Below are 19,953 nucleotides of genomic sequence, written 5' to 3'. Positions count from 1 at the left end.
ATTTTATTTATATATATATACACAAGCTCTTAACTTTTACATTTTCTTAGTCAAGAAAGGGTTTAAAGTTTTGAGTGTTGGATGTTGGATGGATGGATAGATTATTAGATTTATGTTAGAGTTTACAGACTGAAGTTTTAATATATTCTCTTTGATTTTGTAGGTAACAGCATCTGACCCAGATAAGGATGCTGACCAGGAGGCTTTGAGATATTCTCTTCATGGTCAAGGTGCTGAGAGCGAGTTCATCATTGACGAGGTGACGGGGAAGATTTATGCTCAGAGAACATTAGACCGTGAGGCCCGGGCAGTGTGGCGTTTTGTGGTCCTGGCAACGGATGAGGGTGGCGAGGGACTAACAGGTTTCACCGATGTCATTATAATCGTGTGGGACATAAACGACAATGCTCCTATTTTTGCTTGTGCCCCAGACAGTTGCCATGGTGACGTATCTGAGAATTCCCCACCTGGCACCTCCGTCATGGAGATGACAGCCACTGATTTAGATGATGCGGCTGTCGGACAAAACGCAGTGCTGGCCTATAGAATTGTGGGTAACACTGCCTTAAATGGAGCTAACAGCGGAGCAGATGTGTTCAGCATCAATCCCGCTACTGGGACTGTTTCAGTGGCAATGTCTGGTCTGGACAGGGAGCAGACTGACTCATATGTCTTGGTGGTGGAAGCACGAGATGGTGGAGGTATGATAGGAACGGCCACCGCGACTATACACGTGACGGACATCAATGACCACGTCCCACGTTTCCTGGACCGCATGTGCTCCGTACGCATCCCTGAGAGCAGTGAGCCCAATACGCCGATCATAGAGCTTGCTGCAGAGGATGCAGATGCTGGAGAGAATGGCCAGCTGACCTTCAGTGTGGTGGCCGGTGATCCCGAACAGAAGTTTTACATGGTGAGTCATCGACAGGAGCAACGCGGGACCCTTCGTCTCAAGAAGCATCTGGATTACGAAAGACCAGGTGAGCAAAGCTTCAACCTCACCATAAAAGTGGAAGATATGCAGTACTCCAGCCTGCTGCACTGCATTCTAGAGGTTGAAGACTGCAACGACCACGTGCCGGTCTTCATTCCTCACTTTATACAGCTTCCAGCCGTACAAGAGGATGTTGCTTCAGGAACTAGCGTGGCGAGTGTGGTTGCCAGTGATTTGGACTCAGGGTTGAATCGTGAGATCACTTATAGTATTGCTTCAGAGTCTGATCCGTACCATCTGTTTTCTGTGGACCAGTCGGGGTTGGTCACTGTGGCTAGTGAGCTGGACCGGGAAAAGGTCGCACAGCATCATTTGGTTATACTTGCAACAGACCATGGCACACCACCATTGACTGGCACCGCAACTATCCAGATGGCTCTGCTGGATGTCAACGACAACGGCCCTGAGTTTGAGGCTGCATATGCACCAATAGTGTGGGAGAACGTTTTGGGCCCACAGGTTGTGCGGCTTAACCAGAGCTCCACATTACTGAAAGCCGTGGACCGAGATTCAGAGGAGAATGGCTCACCCTTTTCCTTCTCTGTGCCTCTGGAGTATCGTTACAGTAATGATTTCCACCTGCAGGATAATGGCAATGACACTGCCACCATCACCGCCCTGAGAGCCTTCGACAGAGAAAGACAGAAAGAGTTTCTACTACCTGTCATCATGACCGATAGTGGCAGTCCACCAAAGACCATTACGAACACACTCACTATCACCATAGGCGACGAGAATGACCACGCCCACATAGCTGGACAGAAGAAGGTGTTCATCAACTGTCACAGAGGTAATGGCTTCAACAATATACATATGTACTAGCAGATAAAAGGGTCAGTCATGGTTAAATTACGTTTAATTAAATGGGCTGATAAAATACCATTTAAATTCATAATATTATTTGGCGTGTGGGTTTAACTCTGTTAAATCAGTAGTTTCTTCATCTTTTATTTTTATTGTTTGTGATTGTTTGTATAAACCAAGGCATTTTTACTGCTATTTTATTTCCCTGATAATTATCATAAATATAGTAAATCTTCAAAAAGCAGGTAGTTTCCTCAAAGTTATGTGGTATGATAAAGAAACAACACAAGAGATGGTTATATTAAAATGGTGTGCATAGATTATTTATTTATTTATTTTCCTGGTTAATATGCATGTTTAATACACTACCATTCAAAAATTGGGGATCAGTAAGCTTTGATTTAATAAAATAATGTAAAAATATAATATTGAGTATAATATTGAACTGTTTTATATTTTATGTTTTAATTGTAATTGATGTAATTTAATGTAATTTATTCCATAATGGCAAAGCTGAATTTTCAGTCCTGAATTTACTCCAGTCTCACATATTTTTTATGCTAATTAGGTGCTCAAGAAAGATTTTTTAATTATTATTATCAATGTTGAAATCAGTTATGTTGCTTCATATGTTTGTTGGAAATGTGATGCATTTCTTTCAGTATTTTCTGGTGAATATAAAAAGAACAGCATCTATTTGAAATAGATTATTTATTTATTTTTTTATTTATTCATTCATTAATTGGGTTACAAAATTTTAATCCATCATTGCTGCATTAATGGTAGAGCTTATTGTAGCTTTGTCTATTCTACTGCAAGCTTCACATTATGCTTTATGGATTGATAATAGCTGTAGATCTATAGCCAATATATTTTTGTATTTCATATTTGAACCAGACCACAAACTTAGCCTGGGCCCAGTGAAAAGTCTGAAAAGTCAGTATGTTCATCTTTTACTCTCTGGGAAGTTTCTTTCAGGCTCTATGAAAGTCATTTGGAGTAGATTATCTATGATTTACAAAATAGGGAGCTTGGTGAGAATAATGATAAAAGCTAAATATGGCAACATTTGAAATAATAATAATAATAAATAATAATAATAAACGTTCTATGAATAAACATTTTGAGAATTATGGAAGAAAATACAGATTAAATACTTATTCAGAAAACTGCCAAATTTGATCCATTTCAGTCAGCACTGGTGCCAGTAGTCACTCACCATGATGCATTACTTTGGCATGCTGGCTGATTCAAATTGTAAATATTTTACTGCCAGACTATTGCTATGGTATTTTTCAGAGGCTGAGCTGCAATTATTTGCAATTTAAACTGCAATTTTATGAAAATAAATAAAATGCATTTAATACTGTAGCTTTACACAAATGTTGCAATTTAGCTATAGTGGATTTTAGTGGTCGAACTTATTTTTTATAGAATCACCCATTAACCTGTTACTTACTATAAATAAATCAAATCAGCTCAGTTACCCTTTAATGTATGGTATATTTGATGAGTAGCCATAATGCACACCTGCTTTGCATCGTGGTTGTTACCTCGGTTGTGCATTATTATTCAGCGAATAATTTTATCCTGCTTATGCCATGGTTACCACAACTTCATACATTGTTCAGAGGTGTTATATCAAGGCATTTGTCAGGTTTTTGGCCTTAAAACACTCTTGGGTGTAGAAATAATTTTGTATACATCCCATCCCAAGGTTGATAGGTTGAGCCCCCTCTGATAATTCCAGAATTTTAGGGTTAGCATTTTTAGGGTTAGTAACGGGGGTTTGAGTCATTGATACTGTATGTGATTAAAAGAGAAAGAGAGAGTTTAATAGTTGTAAGCTGTAAGTTGTGAAAGTATTTTATTGAAAAAGACAATTGCAGGGCAGCACTGGCAACAAGTTTTTGTGCGCATATATGCTTCCGTCTGCGTGCCTGTACAGTATGTGTGTGTGTGCAGAAAGAGCAGGAGAGAGAAAGCAAGCATGATTTCCATAAATAATAAAAGGTAATTTAGTGAAAAAACATGAAAATTGTTTGCCATTTTTATCCTATTGTTTGTCACATTACTTAGCTTGATCAGTGTCTGTGGGTTTTGTTTAATTTGCTGTTGTAGGCTATTAGGGCCTTTGAAATAACTGAAAAAAAGAAATAAAAAAACTGTAGAATTGATTTGGAACTGTAATGCAGACTACAGACCTGGAACTGCTTCATAGCAGTGTGTTTAATGGAAAATTGCATACCTAACATTCACCTAACAATCAGAATCAAGCATTCAACAGTCATCCGTTTATATATATATATATATATATATGTATATATGTAAATCTATATATGTATATATGTATATGTGTACATATATGTATATATACACACACACACACACACACACACACACACACACACACAGAATAATATATAATGTATTCAGCTTACAGTTGTCAGTAGGCATATGTCTGTGGACAGTGCTGAATGCTTGCAGTGACATACAGTCTCTCTCTCTCTCTCTCTCACACACACACACACACACACACACACACACACACACACACACACACACACACACACACACACACACACACACACACACACACACACACACACAAACACACACCCACATCAGCATATACACATTGTTTCAACAGACATAATCATGCATTTATACATACTGTATACTACACCTGATGCACATGAATTTTTTTTATGACAGGGAGAATGCCAACCAATGTACTTGGGAAGGTTTACTCACCAGATCCAGATGACTGGGATAACAAGACGTATGCCTTCGAGGGACATGTTCCTAAGTGAGACCTTTTTCTTCTCTACTCTTCTTTCTTTCTACATCCTTTTCCTTTCTGTCCACATCGTTGCATCATCCCCTCCACATGGTTAGCATGTTTATACACATCTCCCAGCACCATACACATTTTTCCTGCACTCTTTGTGTTACGGGGTCAAGGGATCTCTAAGAACAATGTCAAACCCTTTCTTCACACATTCCAGCATCTCTCTTTCTCTCCTGCTCTTCTCTATTGATGTTGTACACTTTACTGGAGAGGAGTATACAATGACAAGATGAGGCCAGCTTTTAGATGTCTTGAGCAAATAGCACACCTGAGCTCTCGCTCTCTCATAATCTTCAGTATACGCAACATAATGTGAGAACACTCGTGTCTTTGGGAAAGATTTAAAAATATAGATGAAAATTGTTACTCCATTTGGAAACAAAAATTAATTAATTGAAATATGTTTTAGCTTGTAACTGGAATTTGTTTTCTTTTATCGTTTCTGTAGATTTTCTGTGCATGTGTACATTCATCAATGTAATGTAATGTAATAAGTGTAAATATTTATTGGAAGCTGAGGTCAGAAGGTGACCTATAAATTGTGCTTTTCAGTTTTGAGAAATTGTTGGGATCAGATTGGGTTTAGGCTATTTTTTTTAGGTAAGTGAAATCTGTATTTCAGTGCCATTCATCTGCCGTTCAAAATTTGTTTCAATATGCTAGAAAAGGAAACACTCGCAACAAAAGGATTCACCCTCTAAATCATCTTTCATCTATCATTCACTGTGTTCATTGATCTGTTAGATTTACACTTTGGCTTTTTATTGTTTATATATATATATATCTCCAGTCAAAAAATCTATATTTTAATACTTTAATCCAATTTTCTACCTGCAGTTATTTTATCCTGAACAAGCGGACAGGGTTCCTCATCATAAAGGAGAACGCTCCTCCTGGGAGTTATGACTTTCAGGTTCGAGTGTCAGATGGGGTGTGGCCGGATGCCATCTCTAGTGTAAAGGTGAATGTGAGAGAGCTACGGGATGATGCCATCTACAACTCAGCCTCTCTGAGATTAGCAGGTACCGGTGATATTTACCTCATGACAGTATGACATAGTGCTTTTTGACATTTAAATGAGATTTCAGCTGATCAGTAATCAGTGCTAACTTTTACACTTGTTAATTTTTCTTCTATTTTCTTCTCTCTAATAATCTGCAAATTATTATTTTCTTTTTTTAAGTAAGATTAAAGTCTGAAATATCTCCTTTTGATTTACATAGAATTATATATGTATTTATAGCATCCGTCGATGGTGCCATAATAATTCCATGTTGCATTTTCACTGGACTTGTCTTTCCTGTATCTGTTTAACCATCTATAGCTGCCTTGATACTGCAAAAGCAGAGAAGTTCTGTCACGCTTTGGTACTTATGCACAGTCAACAAGAAACAAGATGCAGGCTAAGGTTTATGACAATGGCAGCTCTGATGCATCATTTTGTTTGTGCAGAACTAAATGCCTGAAACCTTAGCCTACCTACTGTAAAACTATTCTTTAGTATTTTTGGAATGCAAATTGATTAAAGAGTGTGCATGTAATGCTGCTGTGTTATTTCCAATTTAAATCATTATAGTTAAAGGATATGATACAAATGTGACTGATAATGAATGGCACTCTGTATACAGCACTGTTGAGACTTGAGCCGAGTCTGTGTCCACTGCTTATTTCAGTCAAAGAGATTAAAATGGTTTGATGGTTTGGGCCAGGAATCAGGATCTGTGTCGACTGTGTGCCATGTTGTGGCAGTAAAACTCATGAGCATATTGACTTTGGTGACATTATTACAGTCAGGGTTTTAATGAAAACAAGACTGAGCTGAAATGAAATGGACTATGGCTGAGGTTTTATGTAGTTTTAAGACTACTAAACTGGGAGAAAAGGTCTTGTGTGAGATGGAGAGACAGAATATAAAATGTAAGCCGATAGCAAACTCATAAGCCTATAAAGAGATTTTTCTTTGATTTCAGCAGTGCAACTGATTTCATGGCAGGCATGGAACAACAGCAAGCAGTTTTTATTACTGCTTATTGTGACTTCACAAATAACTTTTCAGATGTCATGTAACAACAGTGTGTATGTAAATGTCTCTCCTTTCTATAATCTCTGACAATCCCTAACTGAAGTAGGATTATATGTGCCATTAAAAAACAATCTGAGTTACTTTTATTGCATTTTCATATTTTTATCAGATAATCTTCTGTGGTCTGTGCAATAAGATATTTGTCCCATATTTATTTTTTTATTTTATTTAAACTAAATAATGTGGCGGTTTACTATTAACCCTCCAGGATGTTGCCAATAAATTTGATTTAAAGGCATTCTTTAAAGAAACCTATTTTATCTGGAAGTGTTCATGGTAAAATAATCATGATTATGGATAAATTACACCCTTATTATTTATTTACTATTTATTATTGTTATATGTTCAGCAATTATATTTCACACAAAAAAGGCCAAGTAGGACAGTGCGCAATTTTAAGGATTTTAAGGACAGTATTTAGGGAGAAATTATGATTCTGTAAATTTTAGTCTTAAGGAGTTTGATATGTATAAAATATCAGAAAAGAAACATGCATTTATTTAGAGGTGATTTATATTTTTTGTTGTGGTGAGTTGCTGTGCGACAGTGTTTGCCAAATTGGACATAAGCCTAGTGTTGAAATTGTTTCACACTCAGTCACTTTGAGTCCTTTTGGGTGTCTTGAATTTTTATCTTTAACGTCTTGAGTGTTTTATGGTCCCTAGAATTGCAACAGTTAGCAAAAAACCAACAAGGTTCAAAACAAGGCTTTCGGTTTCAGAAGGAGATGTCAGCATCTGTCAGTACTTCAGGCATTGTTTAAAATGCACATGAAAATGCCATCAGTCAATTGAGGTATGAGCTAATGTTCTTCCCAAATACTTAAGATGTTTATATCCCTGGAGCCCTGTCTCAACATTCATTGAATTCTGGTCTAACTGAATGTTTGACTTTCTTACTATTTAATGCCTCCTTGACATTTGAAATCCCATTTCAGGAGCTAATGTTGAAGGCAATGGAGAGTCGTAAGGCCTGTTTAATGCTGCTGCTTTGAGATTATAGCTTGCTCTGTGCATCTCAGAAAGTGAACTGATTGTAAAGTGAAATATAAGGGAAAGTATATGTAGAAGTTCTTTAGACACCCATGTTAGCTCATGCAGATAACCAAACATGTGCACACAAACTCACACAAGCTTATTCCCATAACCTCTGGGCACATACATATACACATTTATACATACAACTGCCACATTTTGCAGGACACGCAACATGAAAAGCTTTTTGAGGTTAAACTTTTGAGGCTTCTGACTGCTTAGACAGTTTGGATTTATCTTTAAATAATGTAAAATGTGTCATGTTTTGATCCTCATCTTCCTGGCTAACCCTGAGTTTTCAACCCCAACAGGACTTTGAAGTATCATTCAAAAGAGAAAATATTGGCATTCATTCGGTAGCTCACCAATTCACAAAGACATATTGACCAGCCACACCGTCCCCCAAGCCACAATAGCTAAACCATCTCAAGGTTACCTATGTAACCCTAGTTCCCAGAGAGAATGAGATGCTGCGTCGTATGCTTTGGGAACATCTTCAGTGTGATTATGCTCTGAATCGTGTGTGTAATCAGACCAGTGGATGGGCACGACGTCACGGACGTGGTGAGGTGTGACCAGGAAGCTATAAAAGGTGGAGACAGCAGCAGGTTCTTGACAGGGTATGACAGGAGACGCAGCGTCTCGTTCCCTCAGGGAACTAGGGTTATATACGTAACCTTGAGATGTTCCCCTTCAGGAACTCAAGCTGCATCGAATCCTTTGGGAATGAGAATATTGAGGTTGTAGAACCTGACGAACATTAGCGGCATATACCAACCCACAGCATTACATATATCCTGCATAGTCACACCTGACAAGAAGGCCATGGAGGACACCACACTTTGGGTGGAGTGAGCATGGACTCCTAAGGGTGAGGGAAGGCCAGAAGACTCATATGACATCTTCAGGGTGGAGTGGGTCAACCCTGCAGAGAATCTAGCCTGCAAGAACTCAGAATCAGAATCAGAATAAGCTTTATTGCCAGGTATGTTTACACATACGAGGAATTTGTTTTCGTGACAGAAGCTTCCGCAGTGCAACAGAATGACAGCGACAGAACAAAAAACACATAATAATAGAATAAAAAATACAAATAAGTAGGTAAGGAATAACAATATACAAATTGACAATAGTATGTGCAGGTATATTACAATAGACAGTTTTGTATGTACAGGTATATTATGTGCAAATTTGAAGTGTAGACTAAATATGTTTTTTCGATAAATAAGTTTATGTGTGTATAAATAGTGTTGTGTGTTCCACAGTTAATATCAAGTGTTCGTTAGATGGATTGCCTGGGGGAAGAAACTGTTCCTGTGTCTGGTCGTTCTGGTGCTCAGAGCTCTGTAGTGTTGACCAGATGGCAACAGTTCAAAGAGGAAGTGTGCTGGATGTGAGGGGTCCAGAGTGATTTTGCCAGCACTTTTGCTCACTCTGGATAAGAACAGTTCTTGAACAGAAGGGAGGGTTGTACCGATGATTCTCTCAGCAGTCCGGACTACCCTCTGTAGTCTTCTGAGGTCGCGCCCCATCCATTGGTCTGATTACACACACGATTCAGAGCATAGTCACGCTGAAGGCATTCCCAAAGCTCGAGCTTGAGTTCCTTAAGGGGAACTCTAATTTGTGTGTGTGTGTTTCCATCTTTTTATGAGTATAAATATTATCTTTGGTTCTTTGTCTCAGAGTGTGTTTCCCTACATTTAAAAAAAACACTTGCATTATAAATGCACCTATTTCTATGCATGTATTTTTGCCCTTTTGACACATGCATTTTACTTTCTGTTCATTATGCATGCATGCAGTATGTGGCACAATTCCACCAAACACAGTACACTTTGGTGTTTATTTCATGATGTTGTGGGATCTCTTAGAATTGTTTGATAAAATAATATCTAAAATAAAATCAACCTGGCATGTGAACACAGCTAGTTTTAAATGGATAAAATATAGGTCAACCACCTATTGTTATTACAAAATTATACAATTGACTTCTATCTATCTATCTATCTATCTATCTATCTATCTATATATATATATATATATATATATATATATATATATATATATATATATATATATATATATATATATATATATGTAGTATTAGTAATAGATTTTGGGTTGATTGGAAACATTACTATTTTAATGTTTTTGAAAGAAGTTTCTTCTGCTCATCAAGCCTGCATTTATTTGATCAAAAATACAGAAAAAAACAGTAATATTGTGAAATATTATTACAACTTAAAATAATAGTTTTCTATTTGAATATACTTTAAAAAAATAATTTATTCCTGTGATGCAAAGCTGAATTTTCAGCATCATTACTCCAGCCTTCAGTGTCACATGTAACATCCAGTCTATCACATGATCATTTAGAAATTATTCTAATATTCTGATTTATTATGAGTGTTGGAAACAGTTCTGCTGTCTAATATATTTGACGAATAAAAGGTTAAAAAGAACTGCATTTATTCAAAATAAAAAAAAAATTCTAAAAATATATATTCTAATAATATATTTTCTTTACTATCACTTTTTATCAATTTAACACATCCTTGCTGAATAAAAGTATTGATTTTATTTAAAAAAAAGAAAGAAAAAAAATTACTGACCCCAAATTACTGACCAGTAGTGTATATTGTTATTACAAAATATTAATATTTTAAAAACATAGCTTCTTTTTTTTTTCTTTTTTTTTTATTCATCAAAGTTTCCTAAAAAAGTACCACATGTTCTGAAAAAATATTAAGCAGCAGAACTGTTTCCAACTTTGATAATGAATCATCATATTAGAATGATTTCTAAAGGATCATGTGATAATGATCCAAATAATTTAGCTTTGCATCACAGAAATAAATGATAATTTAAAGTATAATAAATTTAAAAGAAAATTGTTTTAAATTGTAATAATATATCACAATATTACATTTTTTTTCTGTATTTTTGATCAAATAAATGCAGGCTTGATGAGCAGAAGAAACTTCTTTCAAAAACATTAAAAATAGTAATGTTTCCAAACTTTTGGTCTGTACTGTATATATATATATACAGTATGTTTGTGGAAAATGCCATATAGATTTTTTTATAAGTCAATCAATAAAATAGAAAAAAAAAAAAATTCATCTATTTTTATATCATCACAATTTACACAGAAATTAATGTTTTTTTATTGTTATTTTATTTGATTTTTTACAGCCCTATTCTAATAAATCCCTGTGGTCCCCTGTATATTTTTAAGTTTAGGTGTGTGTGTGTGTGTGTGTGTGTGTGTGTGTGTGTGTGTGTGTGTGTGTGTGTGTGTGTGTGTGTGTGTGTGTTTTAACAACCAGAAAAGGTGTTAAGCACACCATTGCTTAATGCCCATGGGAAGGGGAGCAGGTTTGATCTGGGCTTGGATCAAAGCCAGGTGTGAGGCTGTTCCCAGCTGTCATGATGAGTCTCCTCTTCACACACAGCTCATGATGGTAGCAGACAGCCACCCTTCTTGCACTCCCCAAAAGCTAATCACAGTTTCCTTCCTTGCCCCCACCTAAACCTCCATGATTGACAGTCTTCAAGCACTAACAGGGCCTTTCGCACCGCTTTAGTTCCAGAACTAAATGTACAGTACTAAAGTACTTTGACGAGTTTGCGCGAACTGTTTCCCAGTACCATTTAAAGGGTTGCATTTGCACAGAGAGTGTGTAGGACGTGACGTAAGCTGGTCGACAGCGATGTCATTTGTGTGCGGCTTTCAACAACGTTAACAAATGAAGAACAAAGTTAACATAGTCTCGCGGGTTTCACAATAATGGACATGGAATGTCGACGTATACGTAAAGCGATTGAAAGAATGGAAAGGAGGACTAAGAATCTCCAACAACAACTGGGAGTGCTACATTTGCTACAAGTGCTACAACTTTGCATTTTAGGAAGATATTCTAAAATATTTTTAGACATTCTACTAACTATAAGTTTTAAAATTTTAAACTACATGTCAATTAACATAATATTATTAGCAAAGTGTTATGTTAGGGTTAGTAGAATAAGTAGATGTGTACTTTCAAAGTTATGTATAGTAACTTTGTGAGATATTATAGTTTCTTAAGGGTGAGGAGTTCACCCGTGCCACTGCCCAGCACTGGCCCCAAGGCACCCTGACTCAGCCTGGGGACAGACTGAGCTTGGGGCCTCTCTCAGTTGGTCTAACACCTCCCTTGGGGCCACTGTTCAGCCACCCTCACAGTCCCTAACTGTAAGCTAAGCATACCAATTAGAATAGTTCAGTGGGTATTGGGAGGAAAGCATACCTCCAGCACAGGAAAATCGATGTCCAGATGGTTGCTGAAGTGTTACGATTTGCCTACAATGCTCAGAGGCCGTGCCCAGCTTCATCATGATGTGCTGGGAACCGTGAACATAAAGCACAGGCACCTATTACCATGGTGACAAAGACTTGCCGCATGCAGTAGTTTGAGCTCCCGTCCCAGACTTTTTGACATGGCATGTCAGCTGGAGTTTGTGCGAACAGCCACTGACAGGCACTAACCTCACTTAATGACAAGGAGATGTGTTGACGAGGGAAAACCTGACCATGCATTTTTCATGAGCTCTGCACCTCAGTTCAGTGCTGTATTAAGAATTGTGCATTTTATTTTTTTGTTGTTGTTGGTTGTTTTTTTTTTTTGTTTTTTTTCATATTCTGGAGTTCTTGTAGTTTAGGTCAAATTTATACAGTTCTGTTATCCTTATGTGTCATGCATTTATGTTTGTGTCTCTGACAGACATCTCCGCCACAGAGTTCATGGAACGTCGTGGCAATCTGAAGAGCAGGTACGAGCTGCTGGGCGACTTCCTGTCAGACATGCTGTCTGTGGGGGCAGACGACGTCAACATTTTCAGTCTGGTGGAAGTGCGGCACAGGATTCTGGATGTGAGGTTCTCCGTTCACGGCGCACCGTTCCTCAAGGCAGAGAAAGTCCATGGATACCTTGCAGCTCATAAACAAAAAGTAAGACTTGTCAAAAGCACATTCCAATGAATATAGTCATATTTGACCTTGTAATAAACCTATAAGCATGCACACTTCAGTGTGGAACAACTGCAAGCTTTAACACAAATTACATTTGTTTTCACTTATTCAAAACAAGATGAGACCTGATGTATTAACCCAGGCCTTTTGTTACCTTTTCAATCAAACCTAAAGTGTCACTTCTCACTCTCCCTTTTCATTGATATGACACATACGCTCCATTTCCTTCTTAGAAAAGACACTGCTAAAGGTAAAAGAGCGGTGATATGAATTGGATCTAAATGTATCCATCTCCTACGCAAAATCATTGATCAGGACCAATTACAAGGCATAAAGGGGCTTGGAAAATAGCCTGGAAATGGTGAGCAGAAATAGTAAAAGTACTACTGATAGAGGCTAGAGGTTATTAATGATGGGAATTCTAATCCTCAGGAAGAAGAAACTACTCAAAATGTTCACTTATTCGTTTCCTCACAGTTCGACTCTTTCCATTACTCAGAGCTAAAATTAGTGGGAGAAGAAAGTGAAAATTTAGGGAGCTAATTACAGATGAACTCACTGATATGGAAAGTAAGTTGCGTGTCTCTCCTCGTAGTAATTGGAGAGATTTCAAGACAAGGAATGGAGAAAAAAATGTTTTAGTGTAATGAAAATTGCCACGGTAGAGGTACATGCATTGGCAGGGTTTTGAGAGAGATCAGAGAGAACAGCCAGTTCATGCTATTGCCTCTGAATCTGATGTAATTGCGTTTTTCTATTTTCGGCTGGTTTGACGGCTACATTCACTGCATGTCGGATGTGTCGAGTAGGCCGTGTGATGTTGCCTTGCAACAGAGCTGGAAGAAATAAGTGTGCACAGTAGGAGAGAGACAGAGATGAGCCCCTCTCACGTCTGTAACTTTTAAATGATCCTTAATGCACTGTCATGATCTCCAGCAGTCCTCTCTCTTCCCCTTGCTTTCTACACCGCTCCCTTGTGCCACAACGTGCACTTTGAAGAGCTCAGGATTCCCCTGTGGCCGTACTAGGATGGGGGAAGCAGATTTTCAGAACATACTGCTCCTCTCCCAGGGGATTGCCCTTCTATTTCACCCCCTAACACCCCTTCTGCAATACACACAACTGAAATTACACTCTGTGACGTGTTAGACGCTGCACAAAAACACATTGTTGCGTCAAGCTCGAAAACCAAAAATAAATCTCTATGTAGTGATAGTGACTCCTGATGAAAGACTAAGAGTCAATAATACATGGGGGAAAAAAGATTTCAGGGAAGCTTGTTATTTGTTGTGAAATTTGAGGGTGATTCGGTTCAAATGCAAGCTTGCATTTAGGTCTTCAGCAGACAAAACTACAAGAAGTTTGCAGAAAAAAAAAAAAAGTTCTCATGAGACTAAAATGGCATGTTCCAGAAATAGTGCACCTATAGCGAGCAGGTTAAGATGCAGAAGGAACTGATGAGGATGAACGAAGAACAAATACAGCCGTTCTCTACATTTAATCGGATGCCAATGAATTTCCCACTCTATTTGAGTGCACATTATGAGGGAGAGGAAATACAATAAGTTTAAAGCGTTCAGCTGAATCTTCACTGTCAGAGCCATTTCAAACTGGCCTTTCTCAAAAATGCATCTCATCACCTTTGCTTTTGCAGAAATCTTCATAATTACAAATCAAACATGAAGGCAGTGCATTTTGCCTCTGTCCTTTTGTTCGACTTTATTCAGGCAATTGTTGACTCGTGCACACCCACACTATTTCTTTTGTTGTGCTTTTTTCCCCCCTTGCCTTCCCTACTCTTTTCTCTCAGAATAATTTTGAAATTACTACTTGGTTTGTTGCATCTTTAAGTACTATGTGGCACAGCACCTCCCATTGATCCCTTTCCCTGTTCTTTTAAGTGAATGCTTGTTCCTTCAGGTTGGCTTTGGCAAGAGAGCATCTCTACTCTTTCTTTTCGAAAAGTTCAGTCATGCATAACAGTACAATGTGGATCGGTTCCACACCTCACCAAGTCTCTCGTTCACTCACCAAAACACCTTTTGGCGGTTTTTGAACCCATTCTTCACAAATCAAATGTTTAAGAAATGCACACTGTTTTAAATCATACAACAGAAGCATGAAAAGGCCACTGGTCCAACATGAAGGTTAGTGCCTGTAAGCGGGGAGCACAAAACAAACTCCAATCATCCTACCAGCTTGCCTGTTTATGTGTGCATGTAGATCCCACTTTGTATATCTCTTGGGTGTCATCTTGTGCTATCACTGAGCCTCTGTGAAACAGTTTCCCCTTAGGGAATTATGGGTATTGTAGTTCCAATCCCGATGGGCACCCCAGAGGGCCTCTGAGAAATGAGCTGACAGTACGATCGAGCAGGAGACGGGCAAGAAGTTCCACGCTCTCCTCCAGGAATAGGGAGAATAGGGAGAGAGAGAAATAAACAGAGAGTGAGAAAGAGAAATGAGAGCATCCAGAAGAAGGATTAGACAAGGGAGTGGGTGCATCTTCTCTGCTGTGTAAGCTCCTGTTACCTGAGCCTATAACTGCCTCATATAAACTAATGGTTTATTAGTTGTCTGCGAGTGCTAAATAAAAAACGAGACCTCAGAGTTGCAGTGTTTAATGTCTGAGGTAATACATGCAAATCACCTCCTCAAGCAGGCATGAACGTGGGAGTCAGACCTGAATGCTCAGTGGAGGATCCACATTGTGTGTGTGTGTGTGTGTGCGTGTGCGCGTGCATGTGTGTGTGTGTGTGTGTGTGTGTGTGTGTGTGTGTGTGTGTGTGTGTGTGTGTGTGTGTGTGTGTCCGAAAAGACCCAGAACCACAAAAAAAGGGAGAGAGAGTCAAGTGTGTGTGGGTGAATGTTTAACACCAGGCATCTCTACGCTCTGCAGCTTCAAATGTGTGTTAGTGTGTGTCTTGAAAACAACTCCTGGATCTGATCCACAGGTACTCTGCATTGCAGTAAAGTGCATCAGTAGATCTGCAGTCAGTTGGGCATACACACTTGAAATACACACGGACACTCGAGCCATTAAATGTCAACTAATGGAATTCAATGAGTGATCACACTGATTTCGATTATGTTTAAAACTACACATTATTGGTTTCACGATCAGTGGCCCAGAAACACAAAACAATAAACAACAACAAAAAAACTAACAAAATGCTTCGATTGTGTGAATTTATGGCACTTGTAAAATACCACTAGTGCTTGGAAATTGTCTCAAATGGTTTCTGTTGAATTTGATCCACAGAGGCTTATGCATCCTGGTTTGTCCTCTGCTTTGATTATGGTGTATAGGTATGCACATCTCATCACTATATTAAATTCTATAGTATTTGATGTAAAATAAAATATCAAATGTAAAAATAAAATCACTACTTTAAAATGCTAGGCATTACAACATATAATTGCTGTTTTAATATAATATTAAACATTGCAGTATGAACATTAAACATTCAATGTTATATAAACAAATAACATTGCCTAGCATTTGAAAGTAGTGACTTTACTTTTAGTGTTTTTTTTTTTCAGAATTAATATAGAATTTTAATACTGACCTTGATTGATTGATTGTCAGTTTCTACCTTGTCCTGTTCAATCTGAATATATATATATATATATATATATATATATATATATATATATATATATATATATATATATTTATATTTATTTATATATACAGGTCCTTCTCAAAAAATTAGCATATTGTGATAAAAGTTCATTATTTTCCATAATGTAATGATAAAATTAAACTTTCATATATTTTAGATTCATTGCACACCAACTGAAATATTTCAGGTCTTTTATTGTTTTAATACTGATGATTTTGGCATACAGCTCATGAAAACCCAAAATTCCTATCTCAAAAAATTAGCATATCATGAAAAGGTTCTCTAAACGAGCTATTAACCTAATCATCTGAATCAACTAATTAACTCTAAACACCTGCAAAAGATTCCTGAGGCTTTTAAAAACTCCCAGCCTGGTTCATTACTCAAAACCGCAATCATGGGTAAGACTGCCGACCTGACTGCTGTCCAGAAGGCCATCATTGACACCCTCAAGTGAGAGGGTAAGACACAGAAAGAAATTTCTGAACGAATAGGCTGTTCCCAGAGTGCTGTATCAAAGCACCTCGGTGGGAAGGAAAAAGTGTGGCAAAAAACGCTGCACAACGAGAAGAGGTGACCGGACCCTGAGGAAGATTGTGGAGAAGGACCGATTCCAGACCTTGGGGGACCTGCGGAAGCAGTGGACTGAGTCTGGAGTAGAAACATCCAGAGCCACCGTGCACAGGCGTGTGCTTTTGAAACCAGAAACAGTGGCAGAAGCGCCTGACCTGGTCTACAGAGAAGCAGCACTGGACTGTTGCTCAGTGGTCCAAAGTACTTTTTTCGGATGAAAGCAAATTTTGCATGTCATTCGGAAATCAAGGTGCCAGAGTCTGGAGGAAGACTGGGGAGAAGGAAATGCCAAAATGCCTGAAGTCCAGTGTCAAGTACCCACAGTCAGTGATGGTCTGGAGAGCCATGTCTGCTGCTTGTGTTGGTCCACTGTGTTTTATCAAGTGCAGGGTCAATGCAGCTAGCTATCAGGAGATTTTGGAGCACTTCATGCTTCCATCTGCTGAAAAGCTTTATGGAGATGAAGATTTCGTTTTTCAGCACGACCTGGCACCTGCTCACAGTGCCAAAACCACTGGTAAATGGTTTTACTGACCATGGTATTACTGTGCTCAATTGGCCTGCCAACTCTCCTGACCTGAACCCCATAGAGAATCTGTGGGATATTGTGAAGAGAAAGTTTGAGAGACGCAAGACCCAACACTCTGGATGAGCTTAAGGCCGCTATCGAAGCATCCTTAACACCTCCATAATATGGGCCTCCATAACACCTCAGCAGTGCCGCAGGCTGATTGCCTCCATGCCACGCCGCATTGAAGCAGTCATTTCTGCAAAAGGATTCCCGACCAAGTATTGAGTGCATAACTGAACATAATTATTTGAAGGTTGATTTTTTTTTTGTATTAAAAACACTTTTCTTTTATTGGTCGGATGAAATATGCTAATTTTTTGAGATAGGAATTTTGGGTTTTCATGAGCTGTATGCCAAAATCATCAGTATTAAAACAATAAAAGACCTGAAATATTTCAGTTGGTGTGCAATGAATCTAAAATATATGAAAGTTTAATTTTTATCATTACATTATGGAAAATAATGAACTTTTTCACAATATGCTAATTTTTTGAGAAGGACCTGTATATATATATATATATATATATTCTCAGTGTGCTTTATTCTGGCTACATAAAGCTTACTAACTAGCTAACCAACATAAATTATGCATGTCCGCATTATGTCTGTATGGCTTCCTGGATTTTAACTCTCTCATGAAGTTACAACCTCCCCTCATGTTTTCTCTGTCCCATCTCTTCAAATGCCACCCCACATTCTGCACCGGACTGAAACGAGCATTAGAGAGGAGCGACATAGTTGGCAATAGGGTTGGCAATGTGTGATGAGGTGGATCTGAAGTTAATGGTGCCATTAAACACTGAACGCAGCTCTCCTCAATATACCCGTTTCAACCTGTGTGCATACGCAAAGGTGTTTGTGCACAAAGAAAGGAAGGTGCTATGAATGCTGCTAAAGGTACGCGTACGCCAACTAGGGCAGTCAAAATATCAGATTTTTACTACACCATTACGAGCTCTAATAATTTTATATAATGATATTCTACCATATGGAAAAGTTAGGCATTCAACGTAAAGTGTTTTTTTACCTTTTTGGCCAGTGAATCACACTCAAAATAGGGAGCGAGGCAGAGAGACTGTTTGTAACCATAACTGTACAGTACAAAAAGATCTTACTGTTGATCAGCACTTCTTGCAGAATGGGGTACAACACACTAGCTGACACTGCTCAGCTAACTTTTATCTTTCTTACTTTTCTTACTTTTATCTTATCTTATACTTTTAATCTCTTCCAACATGCTTTGTTTGTTAAGACATGATGGTGTGTTAAGGTGCAAAACTGCCACCTGCTGTGTTGGATTGCTGGTTTACTGCTATTGGATTATTTATAATATTTTTGTATCTGTAGTGTCAACATATCATTATTTTATTTTGGTTATTGTCAGTACCGGTACATTGCAACACCCCAAGCACCAACCTAAAGAACGCCTGCCAATCCTGTCGTCTGAAAGGCATTCAGGGAAGTCAGTGAGCATCTCATATTTGTTCCCTTTCAGTTTTCCCACATATTCACCATGTACACTTTATTTCTCCTTTTTTATATTTTATGTTCTTTTTTATTTAACATAAGATTGTTTCAGAGGCCTAACGCTGCTCCCACTATTTCTGTTCTCATCCCACCATAACGCATTGTGACATTTGCCTGTCCACTCCTGTTATGCACATTGCACCGTGACCCTGTGCTTCTGGAGAGTTTCCCCTTCAGATCAAACATAAAATCAACAAAAACAGCATCATCAATCACCCATAGCCCTGTGTCACAGCAACTGTGTAGAAAATAACTCTCAACGAGCAACTGCCAAGTCAGAATAGTGTCCCAGCAAATAGGCCCCAGCTAATCTTGGAGCTGTTATCTCCTCGAACATCTGTCACTATCTTCTCTCTGTCTGAATCTCTCGATATCTCTTGTTTATTCACCCCTTCATTTCCCTTTAAGTGTGCTGGCCGCATAAGTTAGTGGAGTACAGGTCAAACACTGTGTGGCTGCTCAGTCCCCTGAGCAAACTGCAACACTTCAGATGTTGTATTTAAATAAATGATGTGAAAGTTAAGAGGTTTTGTGGACATTGGGTATCTGCACGCCGTTTATGTGCTTGTGGAAAAGCAGAGGCTCTGGAGTGCGCGGTGTGTCAAAGAACGAAACAAAGTGAGAGTGAGCTCCTCATTCCAATACGAACAACTGGGTTTGGGGTCTTTTTGGTTAACATGTCAGGCTTAATTTGTGTTTTGAAGATTAATCAAAGTCTGGTTTGGGATTGGAACAACATGATTGTGAGTAAATAATGAATTTTCAGTTTTGGGTGAACACTGTAATGTGGTATGACATATCTGATCATCTTTCACTACTAATTATAGCACAAAATAAACATGAATGACCCTCATAAGGTATGTTCAAAGATAC

General features: G+C 38.3%; 1 protein-coding gene across 2 annotated transcripts in view; it reads left to right on the top strand.

Moving 5' to 3' along the window:
- LOC109093790 (neural-cadherin-like) overlaps nt 1–19,953 on the top strand; it is a 255,054-nt gene that overhangs the window by 158,244 nt on the left and 76,857 nt on the right. For both annotated transcript variants that reach the window (XM_042760623.1, XM_042760624.1), the window contains exons 18-21: nt 164–1,787; nt 4,517–4,610; nt 5,490–5,674; nt 12,536–12,762. In XM_042760623.1, the coding sequence (XP_042616557.1) occupies nt 164–1,787; nt 4,517–4,610; nt 5,490–5,674; nt 12,536–12,762 (2,130 nt within the window). The remainder of the gene's footprint in view (nt 1–163; nt 1,788–4,516; nt 4,611–5,489; nt 5,675–12,535; nt 12,763–19,953) is intronic.

This window comes from Cyprinus carpio, chromosome A7 (assembly GCF_018340385.1).
Source record: "Cyprinus carpio isolate SPL01 chromosome A7, ASM1834038v1, whole genome shotgun sequence".
In the NCBI taxonomy this organism is placed as follows: Eukaryota; Metazoa; Chordata; class Actinopteri; order Cypriniformes; family Cyprinidae; genus Cyprinus; species Cyprinus carpio.
Note: the sequence above shows the minus strand (reverse complement) of the source record. Positions and strands in the feature narration are given on the sequence as shown.